Raw genomic sequence first — 18,953 nt, 5'->3', positions numbered from 1 at the left:
AACCGTGAAGAATCTCCATATTAAATCCCTTTTTTCCTCTAGGAATAGGACGTGAGATCGAACGCTGCGCATTTTTTCCTGCAGTCACGTTATTCTGCACATTCCTGTCATTTTCTAGACGGAAGATTAAGGAAAACGTCTCCTGATACAGCGGCAATGTCCTGACCGAGCCGAGGGGCGGAATAGGAAAAGTTCATTGTACTTTTCTGGAGGCAGATTGTTCCCTCTGACCTAAATACGACTTTCATGGTCTCATCACTTTCTACATTCTCCACCAGCTCCTTATTTAGGGGGATAACATCTTGGGCTATAAAGTGCAGGGTTGCAGGGTTATATATGGTGGCCGCTTCCGTGATGACATTGTATCATTCAGCCATATCTCCCTGTACATTGTATCTTTCAGCCGTCCCTCTCTGTACATTGTATCTTTCAGCCATCCCTCCCTGTACATTGTATCTTTCAGCCATATATCCCTGTACATTGTATCTTTCAGCCATCTCTCCCTGTACATTGTATCTTTCAGCCATCCCTCCCTGTACATTGTATCATTCAGACATCCCTCCCTGTACATTGTATCTTTCAGCCATATATCCCTGTACATTGTATCTTTCAGCCATCTCTCCCTGTACATTGTATCTTTCAGCCATCCCTCCCTGTACATTGTATCTTTCAGCCGTCCCTCCCTGTACATTGTATCTTTCAGCCATCCCTCCCTGTACATTGTATCTTTCAGCCATCCCTCCCTGTACATTGTATCTTTCAGCCGTCCCTCCCTGTACATTGTATCTTTCAGCCATCCCTCCCTGTACATTGTATCTTTCAGCCATCCCTCCCTGTACATTGTATCTTTCAGCCATCCCTCCCTGTACATTGTATCTTTCAGCCATATCTCCCTGTACATTGTATCTTTCAGCCATCCCTCCCTGTACATTGTATCTTTCAGCCATCCCTCCCTGTACATTGTATCTTTCAGCCATCCCTCCCTGTACATTGTATCTTTCAGCCATCCCTCCCTGTACATTGTATCTTTCAGCCGTCCCTCCCTGTACATTGTATCTTTCAGCCATCCCTCCCTGTACATTGTATCTTTCAGCCATCCCTCCCTGTACATTGTATCTTTCAGCCGTCCCTCCCTGTACATTGTATCATTCAGCCGTCCCTCCCTGTACATTGTATCATTCAGCCGTCCCTCCCTGTACATTGTATCTTTCAGCCATCTCTCCCTGTACATTGTATCTTTCAGCCGTCCCTCCCTGTACATTGTATCTTTCAGCCATCCCTCCCTGTACATTGTATCTTTCAGCCGTCCCTCCCTGTACATTGTATCTTTCAGCCATCCCTCCCTGTACATTGTATCTTTCAGCCATCCCTCCCTGTACATTGTATCTTTCAGCCGTCCCTCCCTGTACATTGTATCTTTCAGCCATCCCTCCCTGTACATTGTATCTTTCAGCCATCCCTCCCTGTACATTGTATCTTTCAGCCATCCCTCCCTGTACATTGTATCTTTCAGCCATCCCTCCCTGTACATTGTATCTTTCAGCCATCCCTCCCTGTACATTGTATCTTTCAGCCATCCCTCCCTGTACATTGTATCTTTCAGCCGTCCCTCCCTGTACATTGTATCTTTCAGCCGTCCCTCCCTGTACATTGTATCTTTCAGCCGTCCCTCCCTGTACATTGTATCTTTCAGCCATCCCTCCCTGTACATTGTATCATTCAGCCGTCCCTCCCTGTACATTGTATCATTCAGCCGTCCCTCCCTGTACATTGTATCATTCAGCCGTCCCTCCCTGTACATTGTATCTTTCAGCCGTCCCTCCCTGTACATTGTATCTTTCAGCCATCTCTCCCTGTACATTGTATCATTCAGCCATCCCTCCCTGTACATTGTATCTTTCAGTCATCCCTCCCTGTACATTGTATCATTCAGCCGTCCCTCTCTGTACATTGTATCATTCAGTCATCCCTCCCTGTACATTGTATCATTCAGCCGTCCCTCCCTGTACATTGTATCTTTCAGCCGTCCCTCCCTGTACATTGTATCTTTCAGCCATCTCTCCCTGTACATTGTATCTTTCAGCCATATCTCCCTGTACATTGTATCTTTCAGCCATATCTCCCTGTACATTGTATCTTTCAGCCATCTCTCCCTGTACATTGTATCTTTCAGCCATCCCTCCCTGTACATTGTATCTTTCAGCCATTCCTCCCTGTACATTGTATCTTTCAGCCATCCCTCCCTGTACATTGTATCTTTCAGCCGTCCCTCCCTGTGCATTGTATCTTTCAGCCATCCCTCCCTGTACATTGTATCTTTCAGCCATATATCCCTGTACATTGTATCTTTCAGCCATCCCTCCCTGTACATTGTATCTTTCAGCCATCCCTCCCTATACATTGTATCTTTCAGCCATATATCCCTGTACATTGTATCTTTCAGCCATATATCCCTGTACATTGTATCTTTCAGCCATCTCTCCCTGCACATTGTATCTTTCAGCCGTCCCTCCCTGTACATTGTATCTTTCAGCCATCCCTCCCTGTACATTGTATCATTCAGCCATCACTCCCTGTACATTGTATCTTTCAGCCATCTCTCCCTGCACATTGTATCTTTCAGCCGTCCCTCCCTGCACATTGTATCTTTCAGCCGTCCCTCCCTGTACATTGTATCTTTCAGCCATCCCTCCCTGTACATTGTATCTTTCAGCCATCCCTCCCTGTACATTGTATCTTTCAGCCGTCCCTCCCTGTACATTGTATCTTTCAGCCATCCCTCCCTGTACATTGTATCTTTCAGCCATCCCTCCCTGTACATTGTATCTTTCAGCCATCCCTCCCTGTACATTGTATCTTTCAGCCGTCCCTCCCTGTACATTGTATCTTTCAGCCATCCCTCCCTGTACATTGTATCTTTCAGCCATCCCTCCCTGTACATTGTATCTTTCAGCCATCCCTCCCTGTACATTGTATCTTTCAGCCGTCCCTCCCTGTACATTGTATCTTTCAGCCATCCCTCCCTGTACATTGTATCTTTCAGCCATCCCTCCCTGTACATTGTATCTTTCAGCCATCCCTCCCTGTACATTGTATCTTTCAGCCATCCCTCCCTGTACATTGTATCTTTCAGCCATCCCTCCCTGTACATTGTATCTTTCAGCCATCCCTCCCTGTACATTGTATCTTTCAGCCATCCCTCCCTGTACATTGTATCATTCAGCCGTCCCTCCCTCTATATTGTATCTTTCAGCTTCCAGGACGGAGGTGTTCAGCAGACCCCCTGCTCTCATAGTAACCTATTGGCGACCTGCAGTCATGTCCTGGTTGCACCAATGGGCATTTAAAATGTCTCAACCCCATGGCGGTGCATGTTAATTCCCGCTGTTGGAGTTTGACACCTGGGATTTAACAGGTTAACAAATGTGGAGGGAATGCTGCTGTACCTGGCATTGTCAGCGGCAGGTTCTGGCTTTTATACGCAGCCATGACCTGCCGAGAATGGGGCGAGCTCATCCACTTCTGACATGCGTCGTGGATGTGGTGAAGGGGTTAAAGTGTAACCATTGTTTTTAATTTTTATTTTTGAAATCAATTATAAACAAGAAAGTAAAGGAACCGAAAAGTTCTTAGTTGTATAAAGGGTTACACGGTGTCACTGCTGAGAATATCATCGAGCACCGAGCCAACTGCCTCCCACCAACTGCCGTGTACGAGATTTCATCATCTGCTCAGGATCATTATGTGCGGAAAATTACAGCACAACTTGTTCTGGTATTTTTTTTCTAATTTTCTGTATTTCTTTTCATTATTCCATTGAATTGCTCCTCTAAAGATACCAACACCGGGCGGCTCCTGCAGGGATCAAAGGGCAACTATTGTTTTCATTTTTCTTTCATAAATCAATAAAAGTGACTTCTAATTAGAGAAATCTCCTCCTGGACTGAACGGTCCTTCCCAATTCAGGGGTATATCTGTATTCAGTGATTGTCCCATTATTGAGAGAGGAGATGACAGTTAGTGCTCATTAAGTTCTATGGAGAGTGGAAGGGGAGGATCTGGAGGCAGGGAAGAGGTGCTGGAGGCAGGGGGAGGTGTGGGAGGCAGGGGGAGGATTGGGAGGCAGCAAGAGAAGGGGGAGGAGTTGGAGGCTGGGGGAGGAGTTGGAGGCAGGGGGAGGTGCTGAAGGCAGCGAGAGGATGGGGAGGATCTGGAGGCAGGGAATTTGTGCTGGAGGCAGGGGGAGCTGCAGGAGCAGCAGGAGGAGGGGAGGAGTTGGAGGCAGGGGGAGGTGCTGAGGGCAGGGTGAGGAGCAGGAGGCAGCAAGAGAAGGGGAGGAGTTGTAGGCAGGGGGAGGAGCTGGAGTCCAACCACAGACAAACTGCTGAACTTTCTCCTGAAACAAGTTATACATGTCTCCATAGAACTTTATAAGCACCAACTGTCATCGCCTATACAAGTAATGGGAAAGTCTAAATTCACTGGAGACACATTTTACCTGTGAGTTTAGGAGGAGAAAGAAACAAATTTCTCTGATACAATAAATTACTCAAATTTTTTTTTATTTTTCATGATTTGTATTGATTTATGGAAACAAAAAGATAAATGAACTCTGGATACTATATAAACCTCCTGGGTGGATTCTCCATTGTCCTCTGGGTGAAGATTAGTGATGTCCCCTATGGCCGTCTTATTTCTGCAGTGGAGTCTCCACCATATTAACCTTTTGGATTTGGTTCTGTAACCAAGGATGTATTCAAGAAACATGGAAAGCGCATAAATGAAAAGCTGCACTTATTCCGCTAGATTTATAAAACCCTTTCATAAGTATGGACTCAGATCCGCGGGAAGCAAAGTTATTGAGCAGAAGCCTCCGATTGATATAACGTTACTCATTACGAGTACTTAGTGCAGCCTGTATTATATCCAAAAAATATCAGTGTGCACTCAGCTCCAATATTCTTTAGAGGTGCTAGTGAGGGGACCGTAGTCCACAGTATGTGTGTGTGTGTGTGTGTATATATAATATATATATATATATATATATATATAATAACACTGCGCTCTCCTCTTTATATCAATGAGACAGAGTTAAAGATTTGCAAAAATCAGTGTGAGTTTATTTTTGGCGACTAATGTAGGTAGACGTTTCGGCCTCGCAGGGCCTTTCTCATGTCCAGTCGCTCCTTAATAGAAAGATATGGGTTCCTGAAGTGTGGCAAGTGAAAGAAATCCAGAATATTATGTAGGGAGTCCCAGAAGGCTGGTCTAATGACTGTTTGAGGATCACTGGATAAATAAAGGTTAATGCCAGTAACAGTGTTTCAATAGAGACACCTCTGTCGCCTCCTTCCCAGGATGTAGACACATGGCGAGGATCATCTCAGGATCCAACTCAGGTTGGATGGAGAACATTGGTGGACACCATTTTCAGGTCTCTCCAGAGATGCTCAACTGGGTTTAGGTCAGGGCTCTGGCTGGGCCGGTCAAGAATGGTCACAGAGTTGTTCTGAAGCCACTCCTTTGTTATTTTAGCTGTGTGCTTAGGGTCATTGTCTTGTTGGTGAACCTTCGGCCAAGTCTGAGGTCCAGAGCATCTGGAAGAGGTTTTCTTCCAGGATATCTCTGTACTTGGCTGCATTCATCTTTTCTTCAATTGCAGCCAGTTGTCCTGTCCCTGCCCCATTATCATGATGCTTCGTCCACCACGCTTCACTGTGGGGATTGTATTGGGCAGGTGATGAGCAGTGCCTGGTTTTCTCCACACATTCCGCTTAGAATTATCACCAGAAAGTTCCATCTTCGTCTCATCAGATCAGAGAATCTTATTTCTCATAGTCTGGTAGTCATTCATGTGTTTTTTTGCAAATTCTATGCAGCTTTCATATGTCTTGCACTTAGGAGAGGCTTCCGTCCGGCCCCTTTGCCATAAAGGCCCGACTGGTGGAGGCTGCAGTGATAGGTGACTTTGTGGAACTTTCTCCCATCTCCCTACTGCATCTCTGGAGCTCAGCCACCGTGATCTTGGGGTTCTTCTTTCCCTCTCACCAAGGCTCTTCTCCCACGATTGCTCAGTTTGGCTGGACGGCCGGGTCTACGAAGAGTTCCGGTGGTCCCAAACTTCTTCCATTTAAGGATTAAGGAAGCCACTGTGCTCTTAAAAACCTTGAGTACTGCAGAAATTCTTTTGTAACCTTGGCCAGATCTGTGCCTTGCCACAATTCTATCTCTGAGCTCCTTGGGCAGTTCCTTTGACCTCATGATCCTCATTTGGTGGGACATGCAGTGTGAGGTCTTATATAGACAGGTGTGCGCCTTTCCAAATCATGTCCTATCAGTTTAATTACACACAGCTGGACTCCAATGAAGGAGCAGAACCATCTCAAGGAGGATCATAAGGAAATGGACAGCACGGGACTTACATATGAGTGTCTGAGCAAAGGGTGTGAATTTACCGCTCGGCTGCAGCCGAGCCGGGCTCGTTGGTGGGTGGCTCAAGCGCCTCCGGACCCAGGGTCACTTCGCTCTGAAAGGGGCTGCTGGCGCTTTTGGTGGGGGTTAGGTAGGTGCACGGCCAGAGCCGCGCTTGAGTTCGTGACGCCACCCACGGGATGTGGTGAAGGTAGACACCACCGCTGCAGTTATGGGGCACCCGGGGGAGATGTTATGCAGCAAGTTGTTAACCCCTCCGTGGGCAGGGATGGTGGCCCCGGGGCTCGTTGGGGGTAGCTGGGCGGTGTGCGGCCGAATGGCATTGTTGTATTCACTGTTATTGACACACACAAGTCTCTGGTAAACCAAGTTGATGGTGGTCGGTGCCCGCAGCCGGCTGCGTCTGGTCCCCCACCCGGTTCGGTGGTCTTGGCCTTTCTCCTGCACAGTGTTGTGTATTTGGGCTGCCTGCGCTTCAGCGACGGGAGTCTGCTCCCCAGCTGTGTGTATGTCAGGAGAGCCCGTTTGCCCGCAGAGGCTGGCCCGTGGGATCTCTCTGCCTGTGCGGTGGCTTTCTATCCCCCTCGGTGGGCTGTTGTCTTCAGTCGGGACTTGGGTGGGAAATGACCTATAGTCCAGACCGCAATCAGTTAATTAACTAGTCCAGTGGATTCTGGACCTCGTTTCAGGGTCTGAGTACCCCCCTATGTGCTCCGGTTTCTGAGTCCGGTTCCCCGGGTTGGTAAAGGCGGGCCACTACCTTGTCCCGGTCCACCACAGTTCCACTGAGCCGTCTTCCCGACTCTTGCAGGCTAAGGCCTCTGTTTGCCTCCTAGCCAAAGGTGCCTGGGCTCCAACCCCGGCACCTGTTAGACTCCTCCACTCAACTCCAAAACTCAACTCCTCTCTGTTTCCTGCCTCAGGCCCTCTGAACTCCTCGGTGGGCGTGGCCAACCGCCTGGCTCTGCCCCTTGGTGTGTCCATCAAGCTCTGATGGAGGTGACTAGGGTTTAATGGTTGGCTGATGACACCTTTTTGGGGGACAGGTGTAGTGCGGGAGTCTATCTGTGACTACCTGGCTAGTCCAGGGCGTCACATGAATACTTATGACCATGGGGTATTTCAGTTTTTCTTGTTTAATACATTTGCAAAAATTTCTACATTTTTTTTTTGCAAGATGGGGGATGGGGTGCAGAGTGCACATTAATGAGAAAAAAAAATGAACTTTTTTGAATTTACCAAATGGCTGCAATGAAATAAAGTGAAACATTTAAAAGGGTGTGAATACTTTCTGTAACCACTGTAAATGCTATCTGTGAAGACTAATATTGGATCGATATATAATATTTTTTTCCAGTGATTAATCATTTCTAAGTGTTCTCTGTGACTTTATTGGTTGTACTCACTGTGGGCTGTTACTATTTACTTACTGCAGATCTGACCTGGTACAGAATTGGGCTGAACGTTCCATAGACAAGAATGCTGCTGTTTGGGGGGAGGGGAGGGGAGGGGGGGGGTACCCATTTCCTAATTCCCAATTCCTGAAATCCCTTTAAGAGCATGCTGAGATTTTCCTGACATGAGTTTCTCGTATTATGCTCTATCTTTGTGTATATGAATGTATCTTATTATTATTTGTATTGTGCTATTTGTCAGCCTGTGTTTCAGTTCCGTTGAATGCGCTCGCAGGTCGCTGTATTCATTGTGCAGAAATAGTTTTTGTTTTTGAAAAGCAAATCCTTCTTTTCCTTTACCTTTTCACACGCACGGCACCGAGCTGCGCTATTATGTGTTTATAGTGACGGTCGCAAGATTGTAGCACAAGAAACACTGGAAGCAAAGTATTTGATAAATGTAATTGGCACAAATACATAAAAAAATACATCAAGATGAAAATATTGGCTGATCCCTTCCATATTCCCATCTTCAACATTTATGTTCTATATCTCCATTAACTTCTATGGGAATCCTCAAAATAATGGAACTTGGCAGTTTCCAGAGCTCCCATAGACGTGAAAGGAGAGAGCATCACAAAGACGGGCAACTCCACTTATTCAGCCATTCAAGACAAAGTCTATTCTCAAGATTGTGAGAAGTAATCCGCGTCTGCGCCTTTTCCACATCTATGGAGTCTCATGAATGAACATAATTGCACCTATGGGGCTAATTCATCTAAGTGTTTACGCTACTTTTCTGGTATAAATTTTATTATTTTTGGTTTTTTTTAGAAAGCTTGCAAAAATTTTGCACAACATTTGTAAAAAAAATTTGCACAATTTTGTAGAAAATGTGCACAAAATTTTGCACAAAATTTGACATAAAATTTGGCACAAAATTTGCACAAAATTTTGCATTTAAAATAATAGCAAATTTAGTTGTTTTCTTTTCCCGTTACACCCGGTCAGGTATGCTAAAGTAAGAGAAGCTTCTGCAGAACGGGGTGTTGCAGTGCCCACCCACCTGCCGAGTTCATTAAAAGTTATGGCACTTTAATGGGATAACGCACCAGAAATGTTATTGCAGCCCCTGACTGGAGCAGCCTTTCTGCCGAGGTGCACAGATCCATGAGAAGATTTGCTGAATTCATTGAGTGGACGGCGCCTCTTCTTGAGTTCCGCTCATCTTACCCAACCTTTCCTCTTCATTAAGGCCTACATATACGATGGTGAATTGGCCCCTTAATTTTAGTGAATTTGCAGGTCTAGTAGACTCTGCGTGACTCTATGTAGTCCTCCTCATGCCACTCGGCCTCATCATCCATGAATATGAGAGTTTGGATCTAGTGGCCGCCAAGCTATCCCGTAGTACAAGCCGCCATAGTTTGGTAATGTTGTGCCGCCTGTAGAGACTGGTGATGCTTTGTCAAAGGGCAGCATTGATGGGAAAGGGGCATGCGGCTACCGTGCGCTGCTCCACCCATGTATCGGGGAGGGCTTAGTTAATTAAAATATTTATCACTGATGTCTTTGACCTATTATTGCCCAAATAATCACGTGTTCCACTTCTTTGTCTTTTTCAGGTTGTGGCTTCACCACGTTCCAAGTGAAGTGTCACATTGAATCGAGTCCATTTGGAAAAGCTCCGCACACAACCGCAGCGCCATGTGTCCAGCAAACCGGGAAAAAGCCGCGAGCAAAAGCTCATCCAATCAAGAGGACCAATCTAGAAAAGCCGCAAGGTCGGTGTTTAGTGTGATGTAATGTTGTTGCTTTACATTCTTTTAAATATCAATTTTGGGAAAAATGAAAAAGAAAAAATACCTAAAAAAAACAAAACACAACAATTTTTATTAAACTAAAGAAAGAATTTGTGATGTGGGGGATGACGGCCGCGCTAGGTACGGGGAACTACCAAGCGAACGGCTAAAGGGAGGGGAAACCCTATGTCTAAGGAAGGGAGAGATGGTGCTGTGATGGTGGAATATGGGGGGTTGTGTGTAATTTTGTGTAGGTTCGTATTTTAGATTTGGTGCGCTGTCCATTCTTTGTATTCCTTGTGTGTACATTGTCCTGTTTGCAGATTAATCATCCCCTGCCGGACTTTTGTCCCTAAAGCTGGGGTCACACATAACGACGACGACGACAACGACGTCGCTGCAACGTCACCATATTCTGTGACGTAGCAGCGACCATAGATGATCGTTAGTAAGCTGTCAAACATGTTATAAAAAGCAGCGACGGAGTAGCGATCATAGCGACGTCGACGGTCGTTGTGTGGTTTCAGACGTAGCGTAGCGTCCCTGCTGCGGTGTCAAACAAAAGGATTATCAGCTTATCAGCATGGTGCAGCGGGATAGCAGCGTTCAAAAAATGACCTGGAGCATTCAGGAGCGAGCAGCGATTTCGCAGCAGGGGTCTGATCGTTGTTATGTGTCACACATAGCGACGTCGCTGTTGAGGTCGCTGCAACGTCACAGAATATGGTGACGTTGCAGCGACGTCGTTGTCGTCGTCGTTATGTGTGACACCAGCTTAAGTCTGGGGAAGGGGGGCTTGGGAACCACCTAAACTCTCTGCTTACCTGGGAGATTATTCATTCTGGCTGAGAAAGACAAGAGAGAAGGAGTAAGATTGATCCTCTGGGGGAGAAGCTGCGGCTACAGGCATCACCCTAGATAGCCGTTGAGAAATCCCGATTTCCCTGGAAAAGGACTGCTGGAGGATTATGACTCATCCCCGGGACATTTATCCCATTACTGGACTATTTTATATGGTGGATTTGATGGCCCTTATCATTTGCTTGGAACAAATGTTCTTTGGATTGTTCAGTCATCTCTCGCTCTGTTGATTGTGTGATATGGGAGAAGGGCCTCGTGACAGCTGACCCCTGACTAAGTCTACCGCTGGACCTGGCTCCCATCACCACTGTTACGTCACCGCCGGAGTTTGCTTCAGCGACTTCTGCTCCGATCGCCAGGCAACGCCGTGTTCCTGCCGTGGATGGTGCTGGTGATGGGAGAGTAGTCGATGTCAGCGGCACCGGTGGGCGCAGGCTCCGATCATCCACTGGGCTGGGTTATCTTGGGATCTGCAGTACCGCTGGCTGACTGTGGGTGGCGTGTATCTTCCAGCTGCAGTTGCCAGCATTCAGTTACAACCAATGCGAAGACACCACACCCTTCTTATTCCCCCTCCTGTCACATGACCACTGCCAGAGATAGTTCTGATTTTCCTGGCTCCTGATCCGCCCTATTCTGTTTTGTGATTCCTGTGTGCTGACTTCTGTGTGTTTTCTGACTACCCTTCTGCCTGCTGTTTTTGTACCTCGCTGCCCGATCCGGATTTGACCTCTGCTACGTTTTCTGATTACGTCCTTGCCTGCCGATTCTGTCCCTGTTCCGCAATTCCTGGTTTGACCCTGTCTGACGACTACTCTCATCGGACTGTAGCCTTCCACGGGTAGTGATCTCCAGGGCCCTGTGTAATTCCAAATCCCTGCATAGGGGTTAAAGGGTTTCAGGGTTCTGGGGGTCCTGCTTGGTGAGTGGCTTCCCTCTAGCCTCCCCATTACAGCCCATCTGAGTCTGTGGATCCAGGCAGGCATTACAACCACCCTGGATAGGTTCCGCACCTATGCGCCGAGCAGGATACCTGACCCTAGGTTGACCCTGATCTGGACCCTAGGTAGAGAACGGATGGGACAGTCACTAAAGGACACACAAGGATAATAAACAAGGGAAAACAACAAACAACTTATCACCAGATGATTCAGGGAGAGGAACTGCAACAACCACAAAGATTCTCCAGATGTGTGCAAGCCACCTGCTTGCACTGGGGACTTGAAACAGGCATATGAAGTATCACCAGCACTGAGTAATAGAAAGTGAAGGTATATAAAGACAACAAAAGTGATGATGAACAGAAGCTGAAAGGCTGAGGAACTCTGCAAGGTCCTAAAGGGAAAGGGATGGAAACCAAGCAGGAATAATAGAAGATTAGGGAGCAGTTAGTTTAGGAAACCGCTGTGACCTTCTATAGCCGGACACCACAGGACTGTCTGTCACCTGTGCCACAACTGTAACGATGTCATGGGGAGTTGTACGAGGTGCAACTTGCATAGATGCTGATATTTCTTACGAGGTTTTTGCCACCTAATCTGGGAAGAGACCCTGATTCCAGTGATGTGTCACTTACTGGGCTGGTTTCTGCAGTTTTGATAATCTCCTGCTGATAAAACAATGACTGTATTACTAGAGGACTAGTAAACCTGCTGCCAAGAAAAAAAAAATCCGTAAAGATATTAGTAAGATGGGGAGAATAATAGGGAATTTTATATTAATGCAGATTACAAAAGTGTTTTGGGCTTAAAGACGGATATTTATAAGGGACGTTCTAGATGTCGGACGACTGCTTTGATGTTTTGATATTTTTATATTCTTTTTGATTGCAATATGACCATCCAATATAATAATTTTCGGGCTTGGATTTACTGGTACATCCAAGGTACGGGTCTCGGAAAATGGTGCCAAAGGCACAATTCTTTTTTTTCACAAATTTCTCATTTTTTTTTCACTACAAATGAAAATAAAACTCTACATATTTCTTATCTACGAACTCGTACAGACCTGGGCGATCATACTACCAGGTCAATCTTACCAATTAGTGAACAAATTAAAAAAAAAAATATATATATATATATATATATATATATATATTGTGAAAATGCACTTTTTTCCCATTGTTTGCCTGTACAATATGTGGCAGAATGAACAGTGTCATTCAAAAGTACAATTCGTCCCATAAAAAACATTGACGGAAAAAATAAAAAAAGTTATGCATTTTGAAAAAAAGGGAGGAAAGATGTAAAATGGCCGGGGGGGTGAAGGGGTTAACGCTGCTGGTGTAAGAATGTTGTGACCTCTTGCAGATGATTGTATCACTTCTGTGTCTTCCTTGTCGCACGCCGCGTTTTACGTGAAGTTGCACATTATTAGAGTCGTCATCGCTCCTCGGCTCCTCACACTCAGTAATGTCATCACTACAAGTCCTTTATATCAGGCGTCTTCAGGTCGTGTCATCGCCTCGTCCTTCCGGTGGCGGTGGAGTCACTCTGCGCTCGGCAGCTACAGAAGGAAGGAAGGCTGCGGTGACACCACAGACGATGTGAAGCCTCTGCGAGTGGGAGGGCCGGGCTCTGTAAGTAGAGGTAGCATTCCTCCGATCTGCACGCTCCTCACATTCTCTGTACACAGACCGCCACCAAGAACTAATGTCACAAGATACGCGCGAATACCGGACCTCGTCATGTGCACAGCGGAAACCGGGAGAGAATATTACCGGGATATCTACACAACTCATATGTCCCCGGTGCATCAGTCATTGCCAATACGTCATATTAGACACAATATTGGACACTTAGTGGCCGATCACAGCAGGTGGCTCTCCTAGATCTGGAACGGTAAACCTCTCCTGTATGTACAATCCTCACACTGCAACATTACTCAGTTATTCCCCCATATTACCCCTACAGGAACGTTCCTCACCTCCCGTCCTATATCCATAGACCTTAATATGGAGCCGGCCCCTCTGCAGATAGAACGGCTCCCGCTCTACTGGGAAGGATTTCTACAAGACATTGAAAGCGAATGTAGGACATTTTCACCTAGAAGATCAGTTGTGAGGCCAGACCCTGGTGTTGAGGAGAGGCTGGGGTCAATATTACCATTATAGGTCATCCTAAGGGGTTTGGATGGGTTGACGCCGGTCATGTTCTTCCACCAACTCCCCCTTTCATGCCTGTATGGAGCTTGTGCACTGGGAACAGTCATAGGGAACAGAAAAGGGTCTTCCCCCAAAATGTTCCAACAAAGCTGAAGCTACAATTATACAAAATGTCTTGTGCTGAAGATTAAGATTTCCCTCTTATTGGTATAAGACGCCACGGCCGCCCCCTGATAATGGCCCGGAGCATTATCCTCCTACACCATCTGTACAGTGAGCACAATGCAATTGCGGGTAACATACTCTTTCACCAACCCCAGATTCCTCCATCAGACGCAGATAGAGCAGTGTCATCCATCCCTGCACAGAACACGTCTCTTCCAGAGTCCAGTGGTGGTGACTTTACACCGCTTCATCCGACATTCAGCACTGTGCTTGGTGATGTACGGCTCGGCATTGTGCTTGGTGATGTACGGCTCGGCATTGTGCTTGGTGGTGTACGGCTCGGCATTGTGCTTGGTGATGTACGGCTCGGCATTGTGCTTGGTGATGTGCGGCTCGGCATTGTGCTTGGTGATGTACGGCTCGGCATTGTGCTTGGTGATGTACGGCTCAGCATTGTGCTTGGTGATGTACGGCTCAGCATTGTGCTTGGTGATGCACGGCTCGGGATTGTGCTTGGTGATGTATGGCTCGGCATTGTGCTTGGTGATGTACGGCTCAGCATTGTGCTTGGTGATGTACGGCTCGGCATTGTGCTTGGTGATGTATGGCTTAGCATTGTGCTCAGTGATGTACGGCTCGGCATTGTGCTTGGTGATGTACGGCTCGGCATTTTGCTTGGTGATGTACGGCTCGGCATTGTGCTTGGTGATGTATGGCTCGGCATTGTGCTTGGTGACGTACGGCTCGGCATTGTGCTTGGTGATGTACGGCTCGGCATTGTGCTTGGTGATGTACGGCTCGGCATTGTGCTTGATGTACGGCTCGGCATTGTGCTTGGTGATGTACAGCTCTGCATTGTGCTTGGTGGTGTATGGCTCGGCATTGTGCTTGGTGATGTACGGCTCGGCATTGTGCTTGGTGATGTATGGCTCAGCATTGTGCTTGGTGATGTACGGCTCGGCATTGTGCTTGATGTACGGCTCGGCATTGTGCTTGGTGATGTACGGCTCGGCATTGTGCTTGGTGATGTACAGCTCGGCATTGTGCTTGGTGATGTACGGCTCGGCATTGTGCTTGGTGATGTATGGCTCGGCATTGCGCTTGGTGATGTATGGCTCGGCATTGTGCTTGGTGATGTACGGCTCGGCATTGCGCTTGGTGATGTACGGCTCGGCATTGCGCTTGGTGATGTACGGCTTGGCATTGTGCTTGGTGATGTACGGCTCGGCATTGTGCTTGGTGATGTACGGCTCGGCATTGTACTTCCCCGGTGGGTGCAGTGTTTGTGCTGATGGTACTGGAGGAGGTCTGGACTTTGCAGTTATGGGGTCAGCAGAACGGTGATCGTCTTTTCTGCCCTCTGCTCCTCAGCACTCGCCCCCCACTCTGTAACATTATGGGGGTCTTCACTTTGTGGCTGAGTTGTTGCGGTTCCTTTCACTTCTCAATAATATCAGTCACAGGTGATGGGGAAGATTCAGGAGGAGAAATGTCAGGAAGGGACTTGTTACCCCCGTGGCTCCTATTACAGGATGCACTGGTATCGGTGAGATCTGCACCCCCGGCCGCTCTGTCACATGGTAGAAACGGCAAGACATCAGTGTGGGGTATGGAGGTTATACACTGGGGGAGGGGCCGGAGGTTTCATGCTCGGGGATGAAGGGTCATAGGTTATACACTGGGGGGGGGGCAATAGGACTATATGATAAACTTTAACCATTGAATTTCAGAGGTTGGCACATTATGTTGTATCTCTGTGACACGGTCGCCAATCATCTGTCCTCGGTGTCGGAAGTATCCAGCTGTGCAGCTCTGTCTACAGAATAGTGGCCGCAGCCGGTACTGCACTCACCCCCCTCCTTTTCATTTGAATTGGGGGCAGATGGGCAGGACCCGGCCACTTTATATCTTGCAATTCTCACACTGGCCACTGGGGCTTTTGCAAATTTTTATATATATTTTTTTTGTTAAATACATATAACAGAAAAGCCTGAATTAAACTCTTGGTCATTTTCTGATCATTTTAACCTCGGCTCAAATAGCCAATAGGGAGGGAGCATTGTCACTTTGAGTTCCCATCTACTATCATTGCATGTAGGGGAATGAGCTGATGGCCGCGGCCACAATGAACAGAGGAAGAGACTCATAAGGGGCTGCGGAGGGCCGAGCTGGTGGAGAAAGTTCCCTTTTTACGGTTTGTGCTTCTGTTCTACATCCACATTATACTGGTAAAATGTTGCGTTTTCTCTTTTTTCTTCCTGGGTTTGTCATTTGCTCGTTGGTCGCAGACCTGTCCTTGCCTTGCATTGATTTACGAGGCATGGTACACACATTGGGGCGTGAATGGCCGCTCCCATTTATCGGTGCACAATGCTCCATAGATTTGTGTGGAAATGGAAGCAAACCATTGTTGTCCTGCTGACAGATTGTAATGTTATTCTCTTCTTTGTTATCAGTACCTCCTAAGCCGCCTCATCTCCTATCCGGAGGACAAGACCGGTCCGGCCCAAGAATCCCTCCACCACCCTCACGACCATTGCCATCTGTACCTAAAGCCACCAGAAGATTGGGAACCCGACCGAGGAACCAGACTCACACGTCCGACATCAGTATTCTCATCAAAAAGTTTGAGAATTTCAGGTAATTTTGAGCATTTTCTTGCAGATTACCGCTAAACACGAGACGTCCCAGCAAGAGGCGCATTGTGATCAGCGCTTCGTAAAGCAACCGGTCCAAAATTCACTACTCATCTGAAGGGTTATTCCCAACATTTAAAAGTATCGCCTATCAATTGGATACAAAATAACCTCCTAATTGGTGGTGGCCCAACCGCCGGACCCCATCGATCCTGAAAACAGGACTCTGAATTGCTTCATCCCAGGAGACTGGAGTCGAGCGCCATTCATTGTCTATTGGATTACTGGAAGAAATGGCCAAGAACCGCGCCCGGCTTTTCCAATAGAGAATCAATGGAGTGGGGGGTGCCATATTGTTCGGATTGTGCTGGAATTTTCGGGTGGTTGTGACCCAGATATAGGGGCTTTCAGAGCTTCGTTGTAAAGATCTGTGATGTCTCCGGTGGTCAGACCATTGAAAAGGTTATCGGCTTATAAGGGTGTTCTCATTCTCAGTCCCAAGTTGAGTCCCAGCATAGTGGAAGTCAATGGGAAACTCAAGCATTTTTCCAGAAGATTTTTCAATTTCCCATTGACGTCCATTATACTGGGTACTCGAGTGGAGCCCATCCAAGCGTTGGACCTGCCTATTTTGAGTACTGAGCACCCGAGCATGGTCGTCCATCACTAATCTCAATCTGTAAGTCTAGACATAAGCCACGAATTTTGAGCAGGCTTTTTTAATACAGTTGTAGAGGAAATAAATCTTTTCTGCTCTTCCAATGACATTACATGGCCCACCATTGCATATTTTGGTTGTGCACAGTCCGTTGCACGTTTCGGTTGCGCACAGTCCGTTGCATGTTTCGGTTGCACACAGTTGCACGTTTTGGTCGCGCACAGTCAGTTGCACGTTTCGGTTGTGCACAGTCATTTGCATATTTTTGTTGCGCACAGTCAGTTGCATATATCGGCTGCGCATAATCAGTTGCATATTTCATTTGCGTACAGTCCGTTGCACGTTTCGGTTGTGCACAGTCCGTTGCACGTTTCGGTTGCACACAGTTGCACGTTTTGGTTGCGCACAGTCCGTTGCATGTTTCGGTTGCGCACAGTCCGTTGCACGTTTCGGTTGCGCACAGTCAGTTGCACATTTCGGTTGCACACAGTTGCATATTTCATTTGCGCACAGTCCGTTGCACGTTTCGGTTGCGCACAGTCTGTTGCACGTTTCGGTTCCACACAGTTGCACGTTTCGGTTGCGCACAGTCCGTTGCACGTTTCGGTTGCGCACAGTCCGTTGCACGTTTCGGTTGTGCACAGTCCGTTGCACGTTTCGGTTGCACACAGTCCGTTGCACGTTTCGGTTGCGCACAGTCAGTTGCACGTTTCGGTTGCGCACAGTCAGTTGCACATTTCGGTTGCGCACTGTCATTTGCATATTTCGGTTGCGCACAGTCAGTTGCACATATCGGCTGCGCATAGTCAGTTGCATATTTCATTTGCGCACAGTCAGTTGCACGTTTCGGTTGCGCACAGTCAGTTGCACTTTTCAAGCTTTCCTACTGAAAATAATTAGTGTTATGTAAATTGACAATAGCTGTAACAACCAATATAACTGGTTCCTGATTTTTCAGACAACCGATTAAACCTGTGAAGCAAAAAACTTCCAATCTGAGAATGGACCGTGGATCTGGAGCTTCGCCGTGCCCGCGCTCATCCAGGAATGACTCTGCCATTGAGAGTGGATTGTCTGCGGATGAACAGACTGGACCCGATGACAATGACCCTTCGATGTCTCACAGCCCAGAAATGGCAAATTCTGATAATATTAAGTTTAAGGACTTGGGCATCACTGACATCAATAGCTGCGGAGAAACGTCATCCGTACATAGACTGGAGGAATCAAACCGAGGAAACGACAACGAGGACCTCACCGTAGATCAAAACGACAATGGTAAAATACCCAACCGGGACAGCGGCATCGATAGCCCCTCGTGCTGTGTGGTCGGAGAGGTGTTCTCCAACGATGACACTGTGGAACCAAGAAAGCTGATGTTACCGGTTGCAAATATTGGAATGGGCACGAGGACATCTGTGGACCAAAAGCGGGACTCAACTCAGGATGAAGACAGTGACATGGATGAAGGAAGCAGCGAAGAGCATGAAAGCACAGAACTGACGAAGCCCGAGAACGGGGACGCCACCAAGGTAAGAGCCATGTCCAGAATATAACCTCAGGTCTAAATATTGTTATGTAATGATAACTCACGGACAAGGAGTTTTCTCCATACAGGAAGGTATAGCGCTAGATCCCACCCCTCCCGCGGCACACGTAGGTTTATTATCATCCACAATGCTGGTAGTTAATGGTCTATTGGACCGTCTGGAGCAATGAACTTGCTTGTGAATGATTGGATCAATCGTATGAACATCAACGAGGCCGATTGTGCAAAGTGATTACTGGTCAGCTCGGCAAATCGACTTATCACTTTCACCTTTGCTAATAAAAATTGTAAAATGATGATTGAAGGAATGTCCGCAAGAGGAATTTAATTCTCCTAAAATTTGTCAAAAATTA

The 18,953-nt window shown here is 47.1% G+C and overlaps 1 protein-coding gene across 1 annotated transcript in view; it reads left to right on the top strand.

Annotated features, from left to right (window-relative positions):
- The window catches only part of FGD3 (FYVE, RhoGEF and PH domain containing 3), a 283,382-nt gene that overhangs the window by 124,995 nt on the left and 139,434 nt on the right, over window positions 1-18,953 (top strand). The window contains exons 2-4 of the mRNA XM_075321297.1: window positions 9,452-9,610; window positions 16,214-16,397; window positions 18,010-18,583. Coding sequence (XP_075177412.1) covers window positions 9,452-9,610; window positions 16,214-16,397; window positions 18,010-18,583 — 917 coding nt within the window. The remainder of the gene's footprint in view (window positions 1-9,451; window positions 9,611-16,213; window positions 16,398-18,009; window positions 18,584-18,953) is intronic.

Source organism: Anomaloglossus baeobatrachus, chromosome 8, assembly GCF_048569485.1.
Source record: "Anomaloglossus baeobatrachus isolate aAnoBae1 chromosome 8, aAnoBae1.hap1, whole genome shotgun sequence".
Classification (NCBI taxonomy): Eukaryota; Metazoa; Chordata; class Amphibia; order Anura; family Aromobatidae; genus Anomaloglossus; species Anomaloglossus baeobatrachus.
This window is presented reverse-complemented; position numbering and strand designations above follow the sequence as displayed.